The sequence below is a fragment of the Bufo bufo genome, chromosome 6 (genome assembly GCF_905171765.1).
Source record: "Bufo bufo chromosome 6, aBufBuf1.1, whole genome shotgun sequence".
NCBI lineage: Eukaryota > Metazoa > Chordata > Amphibia > Anura > Bufonidae > Bufo > Bufo bufo.
The window spans coordinates 304,085,470-304,104,423 of record NC_053394.1 but is presented as its reverse complement, the minus strand read 5'-3'; the positions used below and the strand labels follow the sequence as shown (position 1 = coordinate 304,104,423).

The 18,954-nt window shown below is 42.9% G+C and overlaps 1 protein-coding gene across 1 annotated transcript in view; it reads right to left on the bottom strand.

Annotated features, from left to right (window-relative positions):
* The window catches only part of PLXDC1 (plexin domain containing 1), a 124,530-nt gene that overhangs the window by 88,430 nt on the left and 17,146 nt on the right, over positions 1–18,954 (bottom strand). The window contains exons 2-3 of the mRNA XM_040436303.1: positions 10,811–10,965; positions 2,107–2,250 (exon numbers count right to left, since the gene is read on the bottom strand). Coding sequence (XP_040292237.1) covers positions 2,107–2,250; positions 10,811–10,965 — 299 coding nt within the window. The remainder of the gene's footprint in view (positions 1–2,106; positions 2,251–10,810; positions 10,966–18,954) is intronic.

The window sequence follows — 18,954 nt, the reverse complement described above, 5'->3', positions numbered from 1 at the left end:
ATAGTTTCCAGACATCCCCCCACCCTTGCTAACACCCTTTCTCCTGCTTATTTCTCACAAACTTCTAAGACCAATAAACCCAATACCTGGTAGGTTTTACTCGATGTGGGAATAATCCCTGCAAAACGTGCAAAAAAACTTTTTATGATTCGGACCACACTTTCATTTTCCCCATCAAATCATATATAAACTGCAATTCTACTGGGGTTATTTATGTGGTGGAATGTAAACAATGCGACTTACTGTATGTGGGTAGTACATATAGGAAATTCAAAGCAAGAATTCTCGAATATATATCCTACATCACAAATTCATCTTATGTGAATATCTCCAGTGCAGCAAAACATTTCATCACAGAACACAATCGTTCTTTACAGCACTTTTGTGCTTATGCTATTGAACGAGTTTTTACTCCGGTTCAAGGAGGGGATATTAAAAAGCTAATTTTACAAAGAGAAGCCTTTTGGATATTCAGATTAAAAACTAGATCCCCAACAGGCTTAAATTTAAAGAAGCAACTAATGCATGTTTATTGAATATTTTCAGAATCAGCATTTTATGTTCTTACATTTCCACCAATTTTTCTTATATTTATATCAGCCATGTGTATCCTTGCTGCACTATACGCAGTGATTAACAATAGTTTATTTTCACATTTGTATTCAGATTGTGCGGCTTGTGGGACATGCAAGCTCATGTTCGCGTTTTTTTTGTAGGATAAGACTTTGGATTTTACCAAAACGCAAATGAGATCCATGGACTATATTGCCATCCATTGCTTTTGTTAATGAGCACACAAAATGTCACATTTTATATGTTTCTTGCACTTTGTATGTAATTAGGATAGCAACACTAGTAACGCCCCAATCAATGAAAATGAGGCTACACACCTGTCTCCTCCTTCCGACTTTCAATGGAGTTGGAGACAGGAATAGCCCTTTATAAATCTCAGTTGGTTGGGCAATTTCTTTAGTCATAAGTAAGAACTTTTTGTTCGAAACGTGTAGACTATCGCTGGAGTGAGAGGATTTGTGTCGATGCTGTTTTATATATTTTTTTAAATGCCCACGCCACCAATAAAGACACGAGCAACTCAGAGATACTTCGGTGCTGGGTTCAACTTTGTGTGTTTCGTAAAATAAAGGTATCGTTTTAATCAGCATGATCAACCCTACAAGGCAGTGTGCCTGGTAATAGGTTTCACAGAGCCTCTTTAAGTCATGATAAGCTTATTAAGCGTATTTTTTCTAAAACTCGTAAATTTAAATTCAACTTCCGTTGTCTCCAATCTCAGTTTGCCTCCCCATGTCATACGCACAGGAATCCAGGAAGCTGAGTTCTATGGTGTTGTTTGACACTGCTGTCAAACATCTTTTAGAGCTACTGCCTGTTCCTCTGTCTTTTAACTTGACTTGAATGGTCATCAATTTTTCTCCAGAAAAATATATTGGTTCAGTAGCATATAAAGAATCCATTTTTGTTCCTGGACACAGTAGAGTGTTAGTGGTTTCAAAAAGCTGATCAACAGTTGGTGCTGAGATTCAGACCATTACCAATCTGATTTTGACAACCTATCCTAAAGATAGGCTTCCAATATCATCATTTTGCAAAACCCCTTTAACAATATCTCTATGAGAGTGGTGTCAGGCTGTATGCACACACCGTTTTGTGTATGAGGCCTGTACAGGAGATCATTAAAGGCCTGCTGGAGATCTGTGTGCTCCGGTAAAATGCTTCTGTACAGCCAGATATATTATTTCCTCTAAGCAGTAACTTTAGGCAAGAATAATTCTGTAGTATGGCATCCAGTATGAAACCAAGGCACACTAAGGGACTGCACTGACCCATAGACTTATTTTGGTGCCACATTTCAGCTTTCTACAACATGAACTTGTAGATAGCAGTAATATGCCTGTTTTTTAGTTCATTTTGCAACTGAGCTTATCATGCAACACATAGAAAAAAAATCTGACCCTCCATGCTAGGATGGCTGCATATGTAAATCTGATTGTACTTTTTCAGTGAACCGCAACAGTTTCTGTCCAACCTGGGTGGTATGAGTTCAGGTGTACTGTTTGTCTAGGCTCAGCACAGGGGAGGTCTCACCGAGGCTTGCCTGTGTGCTCTCGACAGAATGGTAAGCACTGTGGCCTTTTTGGTGTCCTCTTGCAGTAAATCCACCAACAGGTTCTGACCTTGCAGTTCCGCTGGTCCCAGCACTCTTGATGAGTAGTATTTGTGATTGTTCTCCTGCAGTGAGAAAAGTAATATATAAGTAATGTATAACAGGAAAATCCAGTCTTTTTGTTCACACTGGCACCATGGATTCCGCTTTTACAGGATTCATGGCAGATATGATTGGTTTAATTTTTTTTCACTACACAGATTGATTTAGGACTCATGCACCCGGCTTTAAGTGTTTTCGAACTTACGGATGCGGGACAGCACACGGGTGTGCTGTCTGGATCTTTTGCGGCCTCATTGAGATTAATGGGTCTGCATCCAATGCGCAAAAACAAAGGGCATCAGCTGTGGACCACAGCTATGGCCCTGTGCATGAGCCCTTACTCTGCCCATCAGCAGCCATAGAAAAGAATGGAACCCAAACACCAATGTGCATAAAGCCTTTCTTTAAATTGAAATCATCTCCTTGCACTATGAAGAACATTTTCCACATGCTACTATTTCCTAGAAATCAGAGATCACTTGGAGATAAACCATGTTACAGCCAATGAACTGTTCTTACTTCTCCTACCAGATTCATGTGACTACACAAATACTAAGTGTATAATCACATAATGCAGGTTTGTTGCAAAAGTTCCTTCAACTGTGCCATTCTTCTGAATCCATGTTACTTGCCTTCAGTTGCATAAAAATTTGCAACAAATCTATTTGCATGTGAATATTATCTTACCCTCCAAATGTAAAGGGGTTCTCCAGTCTTTTGATATTGATGACGTATGCTCAGGATAGGCCATCAATATCAGATCGGCGAGGGTCCAACACCTGGCACCCCTGCCGATCAGCTTTATGAAGGGAAGGCGCACACAGTGCACACGTGGCATCTCCCGTCTCTCTTCCTGGTGCATTTAGGTTTAGATAAATTAACTGTTTATAGTCTGAAAGGGGGTGTGGCTTACCAGGAAATGGGTGCTGCTTTTTTAGAAAGTGGCATGGTTAAAATGGAATCTGTCAGCTCCAACAACCCCCCTCCCCCAAACTAGAGCAAAAGTGTATGGTGTAAGTGATGCTGAGTCCGATTATGTCATTTTTATCTTCATATTACTTGCACTCCCACAAACCAGCAGTACAATGCACTGAGGACTCCTCCATGAGTCCATTATATGTGTAAGCTCGAGAGTCCTCTCAATGCATTAAATGCACGTTTAATGGAGCACAGCATCAGAATTAGGGATGAGCGAATCGACTTTGGATGAAACATCGCGGGGCTCCGATCGGTTGCCATGGCAGCCTGGATGCTGCTGAAGCGATCCAGGTCTGCCATGGCTTTCTCCATACTGAGCTATGCACGAGGCATAGCGCAGAATGGAGTGTGTAAAAATCTTATTTACTGTAATAGATCTCTATTATGGTGAATAGGAGAGGGGATCAAAAGATTGCATGTACGAGGCCCCTATGGGGGATAGCTGTTGTAAAAAAAAAGTTTAATAAAGTAGTAAAAAAAACACCAATATATTAAAAGTTTGAATCACCCCCCTTTCCCAATTTTACATATAAAAATACAAAAACAATAAAAAAAATAAACATATTGGGTATCGGCTCGTCTGAAAATGTCTGAACTATTAAAATATATATTTTTAATTCTTGTGCGGTGAACGCAGTAACAGGAAAAAAAAGGAAAACATGCGATTTGCAATTTTTTTTGTCATTTTGTCCCCCAAAAAATTCAAGAACTGTGATCAAAATGTTGTATATACTGCAAAAATTGCATCAATGAAAACTAGTTTGTTACGCAAAAAAACAAGCCCTTATAAAGCTCTGTAGACCGCAATATAAAAAAGTTATGGCTGTCAGAATATAGCGATGCAAAGAAAATTTTGATTCTTCTAAAGGTTTAAAAAAAATGTAAAGTAGTAAAACAAAAAAAAACTGCTTGAGTTTGGTATCGCGGCATTTGTATTGAGCCGCAGAATAAAAACGTCAGGTCATTTTTAGTGCATAGTGAACGCTGTGATGTCAAAACCGCAAAAACCTTGGTGGAATTCCGTTGTTTTTATTTAAATTTTGCCACACAAATATATATTTTTTCTTTTTTTCTAATACAAGACATGGTAAATTAAATGGTGGCATTAAAAAATGCATCTTGTCCCGCAAAAAAATAAGCCCTCATATAGCTATGTGAATGGAAAAATAAAAAAGTTATGGCTTTTGGAACATGCGGAGGAAAAATCAAAAATGTTAAAATGAAAATGGGCCTGGTCTTGAAGGGGTTAATATTCTTGTAGGTGACATAGTAGAAGGCTTGGTAGGAAAGATTTGCCTGATGACACAGAAGTGTGTAACGGGCGGATATTCCTGGAGGCATTAGTAACATGAGAAAAAGATTTAGCTTCCCTGGATAAATGCTCCAAACAATGGAAGTTCAATGTGTCCAAATATCACAGCTTCAGAATGAGTGCTCAGTGTGTGCAGTGACTGCGAAAGCGAGTTGGATGCTTGGTTGTAAAGCTAGATTTATAACCAGTAGGCAGAGACATTGTGATCTTGCTGTATATAGCGTTAGTGAGACCATTTCTGGAGACCCCTCCCCTCTACAAAAAGGTATAGAAAAAGTTGAAAGGGTGCAAAAATTGTGGAGGGTCTGAAGCATCACTTACAAGTGTATAGGACCAAGAAATGAATGGGACGGCTTAGGTGTAATTACACCTGCTCGTCGCTGCCGATGCGACAGCAAGCAAGTAAACAATGAAGAAGAGGAGGCAGCGCTGCACCTTCTCTTCAAACAGCTGATTGGCGGAGGTCCCAGGTGTTGGACCCACGCCAATCTGATAGGTCATCAATAAAAATAACTTGGACAACCTCTTTAAAGTGGTATTAACGGAAATACTGTATTTATGGCGCATTGAACATACAATATATACCATTAAAGTCTAGTTACAGTTCAAGGACTCCCATCTAGTGGAAAAATACATGTGAGCAGCCACAAGACATAGACATACATGTCTGTCACCACATGGTTGGGGGCTGCACAGAATGGTATCAAGGGCCGCAGTTTGTGTACCCCTGCTGTACATCAAATGTACATTTCTAACTGGAGGGGAGGCCTGGTTTATGAAGCATGTTAGTCTTAGCCCTGATTTATCATGCCTTCACTCCAGAATTCTGGCTTCAAAAAGTCTCAAAATGGGGTGAATTTTGGTATTTTATTCCAGTTTTGAAATATGGGTGGGAAAGTGGGTGTGGCTAGCTATGTTAATGAGTTTCACTCCATATTTATCACTGAGACAAAAGTGTTAGGTTTAAAAGGGTTTTCAGAGACCTATCCTCTAATTGGTGGGGGTCCAACACCCGGGACCCCTGCCCATCATCTGTTTGAGAAGGCACTGATGCTCCCGTGAGCTCCGCAGCCTTCTCCATACTCACCAAGCACAGCGCCGTACATTGTATAGTGGTTATCCTTATTGCAGCTGAGCTTCGTTCACTTCTATGGGGCTGAGCTGCTCTTAGGCCACATGACTGATGAACGTGACGTCGCCTAGTGAAAGCTGAGAGAAGGCCATGGCGTTACTGCGAGCGCCGCTGCTTTCTCAGACAGCAGAACGGCTAGGGTCCCTGGTGTCAGACCCCCACCAGTCAGATACTGATAACCTATCCAGAGTCTCAGAAAACCCCTTTAAGGATAAGACAAAGTTATCAAACAACATGGGACATTTGATAAACGTGGCATAAAATACTCCAACACAGACTCCACTGACTAATATTCTCCTCATGATAATTTCCCCCCATAGAGTGGTGTAGCACTGTGGAGAGCTAGGAGAGGGGAAGACCGATTAATAGTGAGTTACAGGAATTAAAGGAGTTATGCCATGATTGAGGTAAAAAATGAAAATCGGACATTGTATAGTACATGACAATATCTTTCTAGCAAAGCTAAAACTAGGCCTGTGCGAATCTATATATATATATAAAAAAAGGACGTATATATGTGTGTATGTTGTGCAAAAACTCAAAAACGCAACCATCCATTTCAACGAAACTTGGTATACACATCCCTTGCTACCTGGAAAGAAATCTTGCGGGAGTCTCAGCTCTCTAGGGGCCCCGAGTTCCCGAGATATTCCCAAAAAATGACCTGCATTATCCAATACAAGCCTGCCAGCCTTTCGCTTAAATCCTAACTGCCATACACACGGTCACATGTCCCTTATCAGCCAATAGAAGCTCGCAGGTCCTACTCCAGGTTGCCATAACAACTGATCACAGGTTATAGCAGTTCGCAGGTCCTGAAATATTCAGTCGTATGACGGCACAACTACACTACTACATGCATGGGGGGCAGGGGCCACTATTAAACGGACGGGCGCTGTGGAGTTTACTGTTAAAGGGGCGGGCGCTGTGGAGTTCACTGTTAAAGGGGCGGGCGCCGTGGAGTTCACTGTTAAAGGGGCGGGCGCCGTGGAGTTCACTGTTAAAGGGGCGGGCACCATGGAGGTCACTGCGAAAATCACCGTTGAAGGGGCGGTCACTGTTAAAGGGGTGGCCACTGTGAAAGTCAATGTTAAAGGGGCGGCCACTGTAAAAGTCACCGTTAAAGGGGCGGCTACTGTAAAAGTCACTGTTAAAGGGGCGGTCACCATTAAAGAGGCGGTTACTGTTAAAGGGGCAGCCATTGTGAAAGTAATTGTTATTTAATATGAAATTGCAATAAATAAATACCCGAGCAACGCCGGGTCATCAACTAGTAAAGAATAAAGCAGGCGGCACTCACCACTGTATCCGATAGAAGCTCTTTATTCCTCCGTAGAGATCAAGAAACATAGGGTGGCGCAGACAGCTCACACACAAGCTAAAAGCAGCAATGGCCATTTCGCGCTCGCGTGTTTCCTCAGGCCACTGTCCAGTCAGTGGCCTAAGGAAGCGCACGAGCCTGAAACGATGCTGCCTGCTTTATTCTTTATTCGCATATGAACTTTCTACATTATTCTGAAGGCTTGAGCACCGCGACACTGCATGACACATATGGTCGATAACACCGGTATCCATTTGCCTATGTGGGACAGTAGCTGTGCCGCCCATCTCTTCTCTGTGTTTAATTAAACTAGGCCCGACCTCACATGGATCCAGAGATCTCCCCATTCATTGCTCCAGTTGCTCTGCTAGGTTCCCTTCAGACTGGCAGCTTAAGGTGTGTGTCCTGTCTCAGGGGGCGTATCCTTTCTCAAGAGGTGTGTCCTTTCTGCTGCAGCTCTTTCCCTGTAACTGCCGGAGCTTCAAACAATAGAGACAGCTATGGCAATTTAAGATTTAAACTGAGTGCATGCTACCGCCTCAGTGAGGAAAGAGCAAACAGCAGGTGGCGCTATACAGATAAATATTATTGAATAGCTCAGTGGGTATACTATATTTTCAATTACATGCAATTATAAAAATATTCAGATCTAGGTATTTTTGTGACACAGCCCCTTTAAGATAAAAATGAATCTGAGCAATATTAAGACTTTTGATGGTTGTTAGTGTTAGAAAAGGGCGGATTTAGGAGATTTTTTTTTTAAAGAGCCTTCAACTTATGCTGTAAAAGGAGTGAAAAAAATATGTGAGTGAGCATGCTGCCTAGGAGATGGCAGTACCACACACTGAAATGGAAATACCACGGTTAGATACCTGCAGAGGTTCCAGCAGGAGCCTCCTTCACAGATTCCAGCAAAAGAAAAAGGATGAAATACCATTGTATGCAGCAGTATTGTGCAACGGGTGGCCTCCCCCAGGGCCCTACTATAAATCGTGTGTCCCAGGTGTTGGAAATGCTGAGTGGTATGTTGCAGCCTAAAATGGCTCTTTATGTGTCACGGTGCTCCTACCTGGATACAGCTGGACCTCAGGCTTTGGCTCCGAAACAATAAATAGGGGGAATAATTGAGGGACAGAATAATAACTTGAGTCCAGACCTTGAGATGAAGTTCAATGGCAGCTTTACTTTGAATAAACGTTTTTCCAAAACAGATTACAGGCTTTGTCTTGGCTCCAGTAGGCTTTAGCATGAAACTGGCAGGCAAACTCTGCTCTCTTTCTTTCTTTCTTTGCTTTCTTCTTATGTGCTGCACTTTCTCTCTGTAGTCTGCCTTATGGTTATGCTAGGGAACTTTCCTCCTGGCTCCTGAGGCTTCAAGCTTTGGCCTCCATGGCCAGCAGAGCTTATGGTGCTCTGGCTGGCGTGGGCACGTCCAGCAGAGACGTGACCCTGCACACCCTTCCCTTAGCAGGGGGTAAGCTAAACTGGAACTAACTGGTCCTCACCCTTCCTGCAGTTAGTAGGTTTGGCCCACTCTCCTACAGAGGGGGTGTAGAATGGAATGGTAAGTTCCATTCTATCTAAGTACATCTCTGCTGTGTTTGCTGCCACCTGCTGGTGAACCAGGCACATTACATGAACAGTTACATAACATTAGAAATGCACAGTGTGGAGGACCTGGAATAAATGCATAAGATGACATGAGGTTAGACCATTAGAGATAGTAGTAGAGTGTAGGAGTGGCAATACCACTCGGGGTGTTACAATTGCATCTGGCACCATTATAGTGAGTTGGTTCTGGTGGGCGCTGGCGATTCCAGTATTATATTCCTGTGCCAGAACAGAATACCGAAATGTAGGCGCAGGTGTGCACCCAGCCTTAGTAGATGGTGGAAAATAAAAGCCCTTGAGTGTTTGCTGCATTGTAGTGATGCAGACTTATGCTGCAATACTATTTCCAGATGTGAATAAGGCTTTATGTTGTGCTGATGCCAAATTAAACTTCCTTTACTTGCAGTTTGCCATATCTCTAACTAACTCTTTCCTGTCATGTCACTGTTGTAAGCTGATACTGTATGTTATTTACTCTTACTTACTAAATTATCTTGCAGACATAGATGTTTTTGTTAAATGTGAGCAGTGTCTGTAATTTCTTTTTTAAGCACATGTGCCAGAAAATTGGCTACAAAAAGTCACCTTTTGGGGATTCGTGTCACACTCATTACTTTTAGAAATGTTGTATGGGTGAGCCTCAGAAGGAGGGCATGGCTGCCTGAGGCCTGGAATATTTGCTATAATTTACACCAGAAACTGGCGGAAGTTATGGCTCAAATGCATAACAGCTGGCAGCTAACGCAGGTTTGACTTTCTGGTGCGTCGTGGGGCAGAGATGCGCTTATGTGAAGTCTGTAAAGCTCTATTCACATTGCCTCAACAATTTGTATCAAATGTGTAATTCCAAATTTTTATGAAGCATGCTACCATTTGTATGCTATGAACACTGTATCTATACAACCCAGATCCCTAAAACAACTGTGTGCATTAAAAATGGTCCAAATGGTTACACTGATGAGTGAGATGCAAGTTATTTTCCTAGTTATACAGGGTCTTTGCCTTTATCCTTAGATTGTAATGCCACACACAGAGGCGGATTGGCCATAGACTCTACAGGGAAATTTCGTGGGACACCAAAATACAGAGCTACAGGCAGTGTAAGTGAACATTCAGAGATACCACATGGGACGCCATGGTGGAGCGCAGCAAGTGGTACACCTACCATATGTATCTATAGACCGGCGAATATCTCTATCTTCGAGTCAGAGGAAAAACAGTGAGTACGTACTCAGGCTTTCAAAGCCAAGTCCCGGGCAATATAACTAACAATAACTAATTATTTATTGACATTTATTGGATACGCTCTATATACAATATGGCCGTGACTGCGCTGCTATAAATAACACAGCTATGATTAAACTGCTACATAAAATACGGCCAGAATTGTGTTGCAACACAATGAGAAGTACAAGTTATAGTGTCAACATTTATTAAGCCATCGAGTTATATTGGCAGTATATGGTCAAGGTTTTTTATTTGTTGCTAGCTATCAATAACCTTTTTTGGCTGCATGTGAACATTCTGACGATTCTTTGCTACATTTTGGATTATCTAACAATAGTGGATTATCTAACATATTTGTGTTTACTGCTATTTTATCTTGGTTTAACATCACACGAGCTATCTGGTATGGTATCGAACTCAATTGATGGGAATATAGGAAGATCAATTATATCATATGTCACTAATATTTTTATCTGTCGCCATATTTATATTTTTATATATTTTTGTTTTTATTTGACAATAATTGTTTATATTAATATATGATATATAAGTGCAATTTTTAGGTGCAATTCCTAGGTGCAAGTGTGCCTGTCAATTTTCTATTTTTACAAGTATCAACTACAAGTTGCTAGTCTACTTGTGGTAAGATTACAGTAGGCCACTGGTTCTGGTCTCATACTTTTTGGATGATAAATCAATATCACAAACAAAACAACAAATTATCTTTTATCTTTCAGACTTTCTATAGTAAGTACTACTTCATACCATGGAGCTATAGGTACTCAGTGTGATAGAGAACATCTTTGTAATATGCCTTCAGAGATTTTTAGGCATACAAAATTTACAGTAGCACCTCCAATACTTCCACAGTTGCTGTGGTAGGTAGGAGGAGGCTACTGCTATGGGGTGCATGGGCTATTAGGGCCCAAAGAGTCAAAAGATACTTCATAAGAGTTATGCAGTTGAGCCAGTGGGGAAAATCATAGACAGTCAAGTACTCACTAGTATCTGTGTCTGGTTATCTGGTAGAGTGTCGATAGACAGACTGTCCCCCCCTTGGAAGACACGTGTCGCGATCTTGTTCTGTCCATTGTGAACGTCACGCTGAAGCCTAACTAACTGATTGTCCCTTCGTTTGGTGTTCAGAAGGCTGGGACCTGAAAAATAATAACGTTAATATTATTTTGTAGAAGGCTTCTAATTCACATAACCTGTGGGGAAAAAAATCTGAATGTAATTTTTCCTGGTTAGTGGCGGATTTTACCCATTCTTATGCAGAGGGTGAAATCCATTGCAAAATCTGCATTGGGATCCATGGCAAAAATCCACAGTTAGAGTACATCCACACAGGATGGAAAATACAGCAGAAAAGTCTGCTGGAGATTTTGATTTAGATCCACTCTAAAACCCACATGAATTTTGTCCTTTGAAAATAGCTGAAGATTTCAACCTCTCCATTGGAAATGATGAAATTTGCAGTGCTGATCTCCAGTATTAGGTCTCATGCACACGGCCGTTGTGCGGCTGTTCCCTGCATTGGGGACCGCAATTTGCAGTCCCCAATGCACGGGCAACGTCCATGCGGCGGCCGGGACGGATCAATACCCATACAACTTGAATGGGTCCGTGATCCGTCCGCACCGCAAAAAAGTAGAACATGTTCTATTTTTTTGGCGGTGCAGAGGAACAGACAGAAACACCACGAAAGTGAAAGTGAATGGGTCCGCATCCGTGTGCATGAGGCCTTAAAGGTAACCTGTAACCATGACAATGCAAAATAATCTACAGGTAGTGTGTTATAGAGCCGGAGGAGCTGAGCAGATTGATATATGGTTTTATGTGTCAAGATTCAGCATAACTTGTATATATTCATGTAAATTCCTGCTTATTCTGGGCTTTGACATCAAGGAGGCAGTCCTATCAGTGACAGCTATCTATATAAGCACGGTCATACAGAAGTAACAGTTAGTCACTGATAAGACACCACCTTGATGTCAAAGCCTAGAATAAGCAGAAATATAAAAAAAATTAAATACAAGTTTTTCCCATAAACCTATATATCAATCTGCCCAGCTTCTGCTCTATAACATGCTGCGTGTAGCTCAGACTCCATGTTCAGTGTGACAGGTTCCCTTTAATTGATAGGCAGCAATTTACACTGTCGATTTTTTATTGCAGCATGGGGATGAAGCTCCATTAAATCTCATCCACTAGGCTGGTACAGCACAATGCTGCGGGTTTGCTGCACAGACATCCGTAGCAGCGAATCCTCAAGATTTGAGGCTACTTTCACACTTGCGGTAGCCTTTTCCGGCAGGCTGTTCCGGCGGGGAAACAGCCTGCCGGATCCGTGCTACCACAAGTCCACCGTGCTGGAGGAAGTCCGCTCCGGCCCCATTAACTGTAATGGGGGCGGGCCGGAGGTCTGGCCGCAGCATGGCAAACATGCCGAGAAGCGGCCAGAATAAAACTACATCACGCTGCGGTTTTTGTCAGGCCGCCTCTCAGCATGTTTGTCGTGTTGCGGCCTGTGGGGGCAAGGACCCTTACTCTTATTTATGCTGAGTTCCAAATCATCATTGCCCATAGATTTAGTAATGGGTACCCATTTAGAATTGATTGACCGACACTCAGTGATCAAACAAGTCTGTTTATTAAAACAAAATGCAGATAGTATTATACTGTCTTGGCAAAGAGGGGGGTGGAAAAGCCACCCACGCACATCTCATGAAAGTCATGATCACATTTGCTTACAGAGCAGAAAATATTAAACAACCACAATTGCAGAAATCGGCTTAACCACAAATTAGGAACCTAGTTTCTCTGAAAATTATAAGAAGAAACAACAACCTGGTGCACACCGCTAAAACTGCCATGACATTTAAAAATGAAAAATACAGAAGAGGAAGTATGTGAAATATGTAACCATTATTTTAAAATAATCACAAGCACTTCAACCTTTTAAGATGGCTGACATGAGACAAGAAAAGATCTCTTGTCATCAACCTTTTAAGATGGCTGACATAAGACAAGAAAAGATCTCCTATCCCTCACATTCCCCCATTTGAGACAATGGTGAGCTGGCCGGACGTACCCCAGATGTTTCACCTCATGGATGAAATGTACATCTGCCGGCAGCCATCCAAAGTTTAGTTGAACCAAGGTTCCAAGCTCATCCATGGTCTCACTGACTGCAGAATTAGTAAAAAGTTACTTCTGTCTACAGTCTTTTCAAGCAGTCTTCTAATACATGGCAGAATATAATATACCACTATTACAAGCAAAATTATACCACTATTACAAGCAAAATTATAACAACAAGCAGTGATACAAATATAAAAGATGGACCCTCCATCTTTGAGACATCAGTGGACTGTCACCGCCCAAAAGTACTCAGAACAAGCTAATCCCATTCTGTCCTTTGGGATCCCTTCCAGGGTGGGAAACAGTACCACAGATACTCTCATTAATCTCGATATTGTTTCTCCTTCTTACAAACTTTATTAATAAACATATCTATGTCGGAATGGGGTATTATAAAGGTTGCAGGAGTAAGCCGGGCGATTGTACATAAACCAGTGACATTTCTGAGCAACTACTTGTAAGCCTTATGCCCACAGACCAGGAATATATCTTCTGGGACTGCAACCACAGTACTATTAAACAATAGTGGCCAGTAGGACATCTTCTGCCAGTTTTTGTCCCTTTTCCTGACTCTCTGAGGAGTTAGAGGTCATTCCAGCTAGGGTTGTTACGGGTATCGAAATTTCGATACCCAATCAAAACTTTAAATTTTTTCGATAATGGGCTGCACTGCTGCGCAGTCTAGTATCTCTGAAGAAGAGCACGCTGCTGTCGGCACGCTCATGTTCTCTCAGCAGCACAGGGGAGAAGGAAGCAGTCTCTCCCTCCCCCTGTGCTGCTGTTGCTGCCACCAATGAGAAGAGAGGGGCGGGCGCACTGCGCCACCAATGATAGGACTTTTCCTGGGTCCAGACTTTAAGTAGCAGGCTACACAGAGCAGCACCCAGAGATGTCCCAGCACTTACTATTATTCCTGGGCGCCGCTCCGTTCGCCCGCTGTGCCCCCATTACTGTATCCTGCTCCATATGCTAATTACTATCGGAGCGATGGGGAGGAGACATCAGCTTCTCTTCTGGGCGTTCCTTCTCCCTGCGCTGCGATTGGACAGTGCTACAGCCAGGGAGAAGAAACGCCCACTAGAGAAGCTGATGTCTCCTCCCCATCGCTCCGATACAAATTAGCATATGGAGCAGGAGACCGTAATGGGGCACAGCGGGCGAACGGAGTGGAGCCCAGGAATAATAGTAAGTGCTGGGACATCTCTGGGCGCTGCTCTGTGTAGCCTGCTACTTAAAGTCTGGACCCATATAAGGTCGTCTTTAACACATAATACAGGAGGCAGGTGCCGGCAGCAGAATCGCATAGCTGGCACCCTGCCTCTGGCAGGGAGCTGCGATCAGCGGCAGTTAACCCCTCAGGTGCAGCACCTGAGGGGTAACTGCCGCTGATCTGCTGCCAGTACCTGCCTCCTGTATCAAGGGTTAATTATCATTGGTGGCGCAGTACGCCCTCCCCCAACCCCCCCCCACCCCATTAAAATCATTGGTGGCACAGTGCGCCCGCCCCTCTCAACCCCCCGTATTAAAATCATTGGTGGCAGTGGCCACAGGGTCCCCTCCTCCTTATTGGTGGCAGTGGGAGCTTCGATCGGTTACCATGGCAGCCAGGACGCTACTGAAGCCCTGGCTGCCATGGTAACATCCCTGATGCTGTGTACACAAAGCACAGGGCAGCAGGGAGAGTGTGAGATCCTATTCACCCTGATAGAGCTCTATCAGGGTGAATAGGACAAGGGATTAAAAGTTCCCAGGTTCTAGCCCCTAAGGGGGGAAATAGTTATTAAATAAAAAGTTTTAAAAAAAGTTTTAAATCAAAAACACCAAAATATTAAATATAAATCACTCCCTTTTTCAATTTTACATACAGTACAGACCAAAAGTTTGGACACACCTTCTCATTCAAAGAGTTTCCTTTATTTTCATGACTATGAAGGCATCAAAACTATGAATTAACACATGTGGAATTATATACATAACAAACAAGTGTGAAACAACTGAAAATATGTCATATTCTAGGTTCTTCAAAGTAGCCACCTTTTGCTTTGATTACTGCTTTGCACACTCTTGGCATTCTCTTGATGAGCTTCAAGAGGTAGTCACCTAAAATGGTCTTCCAACAGTCTTGAAGGAGTTCCCAGAGATGCTTAGCACTTGTTGGCCCTTTTGCCTTCACTCTGCGGTCCAGCTCACCCCAAACCATCTCGATTGGGTTCAGGTCCGGTGACTATGGAGGCTAGGTCATCTGGCGCAGCACCCCATCACTCTCCTTCATGGTCAAATAGCCCTTACTTTCAAAGTTTTCCCAATTTTTCGGCTGACTGACTGACCTTCATTTCTTAAAGTAATGATGGCCACTCGTTTTTCTTTACTTAGCTGCTTTTTTCTTGCCATAATACAAATTCTAACAGACTATTCAGTAGAACTATCAGCTGTGTATCCACCTGACTTCTCCTCAACGCCACTGATGGTCCCAACCCCATTTATAAGGCAAGAAATCCCACTTATTAAACCTGACAGGGCACACCTGTGAAGTGAAAACCATTTCAGGGGACTACCTCTTGAAGCTCATCAAGAGAATGCCAAGAGTGTGCAAAGCAGTAATCAAAGCAAAAGGTGGCTACTTTGAAGAACCTAGAATATGACATATTTTCAGTTGTTTCACACTTGTTTGTTATGTATATAATTCCACATAGTTTTGATGCCTTCAGTGTAAATCTACAATTTTCATAGTCATGAAAATAAAGAAAACTCTTTGAATGAGAAGGTGTGTCCAAACTTTTGGTCTGTACTGTATAAAATATAAATAAATAAACATATCGCCCCAAAAAATCTATGCGGTGAACGCCGGAACAAAAAAAAAAAAATGCGCGATTCGCCATTTTTTAAAATGCGGAATGCACATGGCTTTTTTGGTTTCTTTTTTTCAAGTGGTATCGAATGGTATCGAGTATCGCAATACTTTTTTATGGTATCGAAATCGAATCAAAAATTCGGTATCGCAACAACTCTAATTCCAGCAATTAAATCAACTAAGGTACGGTTGTTGCAGGCCAGATTCTTACCCTTTACAGGATCTATACCAACACACTGCACCAGGCTGTTCGGGTTAGAGTCATTGCAGCCGAATTTGTCATGAGGACTAAAAGACATACCTTTCGAACTGTATTTGCAAACAATGACAGTGTGACCAACTTGGAAAAAATGACACATTGCACCACATGTTCTCGTTCCAGGGTGTAGAGCTATAATCAACTGGCGGCCCTGATCTGTTTACCATGAGCCAGGGAGACTCAGCCCATCCTGCAATAGGTAAGGGTACCTCCTTGTTTTTAGTTTTGGATTTAACCTGCATCATGCCTATGAAAAAGATAGTAGAGTTGGCAAGTTCAGTTAGTTCAGAAAAGCTGAGGGGCACAGCGAAATAGGGCATACTGGCACAGTATCCAACAGTCTCTCAAATTTTCAGTGTCGCTTGGCCCCTTAAACAACAATTGATGGTGCCGTATCAAAGCATTGTTCCATTCATCATTCAGTGGATGTGTCACCGCCAGTTCTGTGAGAAGGTCTGGCAGACGTCCTTCTCTACCTCTTGCATGATGTTCTTTGTTTTGGTTTCACTTTGACATCTCCTTTCCTTCTCCCAGGTGTCACCTATTTAGACTAGTCGTCTCCCTTTATATTCCCTCCCATACTGCCTCACTTTGCGGTTCATACTACTTCCTGGATGAAGTGTTCACTGCTGGAGGCTGCTGCTGCTATTTACTCAGATAAGTCTTTTCATGTATTGTGTTTCCTTGCTGGCTTGATTCTAGGTGACCCTCACTCCGTCCGTATTGAGTGCAGGGAGCCGGTGGTCGTGTCCACTCCCTATTATAGGGTTTTCAGGTGTCACACAGTCTTAGGTACGTGGACATGCAATCGTCTACCATTGAGACCCTTGCATGGGCAGAGCTCTTAGGGTTTTATAGGGCTCACCTATATGCTCCTTAGTTTGGGATCAAGCCAGTCGGACGTTTATTCATAAGTTCCAGCTATCTGCAACAACATCCGTGACAGGATGAAACACTGCTGACACTCTCAAGGTCAGAGCCACTGCCAACAGAAGGACCTGTGGTTCCAAGACTTTCTTGCAGTGAGAAGCATGTATCCAGTTGGGTTTTCCCTTAACTTTTACAGCCGTCTCAGTTTTTAACAAAACTTGGAAGGTACCATCAAATCTGGGCTCAAATGTCTTTCTCATGTGCCTTTTTATGACAACCCAATCACCAGGCACCAGGGGGTGCGTCCCTTCCACTGAGTCTGGATCTGGAATGGAAGCAAACACTTGTTTTTATGATTGTGCTCCAAACTGCGGGTGAGGGCCTTCATGTAACTGACCATGCTTTCAGTCTGGAGCTACAACTGTTGAGGAAAATACAGCCCCAGTTTGGGTACAGAACCAAACAAGATTTCATATGGGGATACGGCTCCATCTCGACGTGCTCGATGACATTACCACGCGCTGCGCAGTGCAGTGGCGTGGACACGCTGGGAGATGGCGCCGTGCATCATGGCGGTGTCGCTCCCGCTTGGTTGGAGCACAGGTGTCCGCAATCCAGGTACTTTACCCACTAATGCTACCCGTATATATATATATGCTGCTCTTTCACATTCTCATACCTCCTGACGAAGCCGCTGAGGTGAAACGCGCGTCGAGGTCTTGCGCTTAGGGCTATCATATCTCTTCTGGGCTTGATCATGTCTTCAGGTACGTCCTGGGTCAGGTGTTTCTATTAAGACACTGTCACATACAATATCCAAATTAGGCCTATGTTATTGACTAGGACGTATATATACCATCATTGTGTTGTGCTATACACTAGGCTGTGGATATACTATTACCGCTTGTTATATACATGCTGTCTATGGTTACCAAGGACGTAGGCTGTGGACCTCACAAACATCCTGGGAGCACTCCCTGATATAACTGTATCACGTTGTATAACCCCCTATTGGGGTGCTGTATACTCTGTATCATCCCTGTGGTACATAATTTGGGTGTTTGTGAGAGACAGCATTTGACCTAGTACCCGGTAAGTGCTTACTAGCCTTGTGGGGTTACATGGCAGTCCAGTAGAGTGAATACCCTTCACTTCTCTGTATACTTGTTTCCGTCTTGCCTTTTTTTCTACATATTTTTATATATAATAAAGTTGATATGATTTTGGATATATTATCTCCACTGGCTCTTTTGTTAAGTCAGACAATGAGGACTGGTCAGTTTTTACCCTTTCAGTCAGTAACTGTTCTTTTAGAGGGTTATATGGTAATTCTTCCATTTTTAAGGCCACTAAGTCATTTAAGTCAGCCCATGTCGCCCTATATGTGGCTTGTATCTGTTGTAACATATGGTGGGCAGGCATAGGTCTTGTCAATGGGTCAGGAATTCTACCTAAAAGTCCCATTTGGTCCTTAGGACTCCATGGGGAGTAAGACAATATGTGCTGTTGCACATATTGGACTTTATCACCGGGTGGTGGTCCCTGAGGGGCTTGATTGTCTCCCTCGTCTCCTGGTCCCCCTCCTCCATCCACTGGTGGAGGGACTTGTGGGGTGAATCAGGTACGTATGATGACCGGATAGAGTCCTGTACGCAGTCTAGGTCGGGGTGCCCCACATACTCTACAAGTTTCCGTCCAGTCAGGATTCTGGTTTCCACACATTGTACATGTCCAGCCTGGTCCACCAATCGTCACAGAATATGACGGTGGGGGAGTTGAAGGTGGCGGACATTTTTTTTTTCTGTCTCACTGTCATTGTCATGTTTTACACTTGTGTCATAATACAAATTTCCTCCAAATGTTACATTTGGCCATTTCTCATTCTTCACTTTCTCTGCTGTTCGACACCAACATTCCACAACCTCCTCACATTCCTGATCCTTCATCCAACCACTATGTGTTCTTTTGAACCTTTCTCAAACTTCTGAATCTAAGTTACCATGTTTCATACCCGCCTTCTGT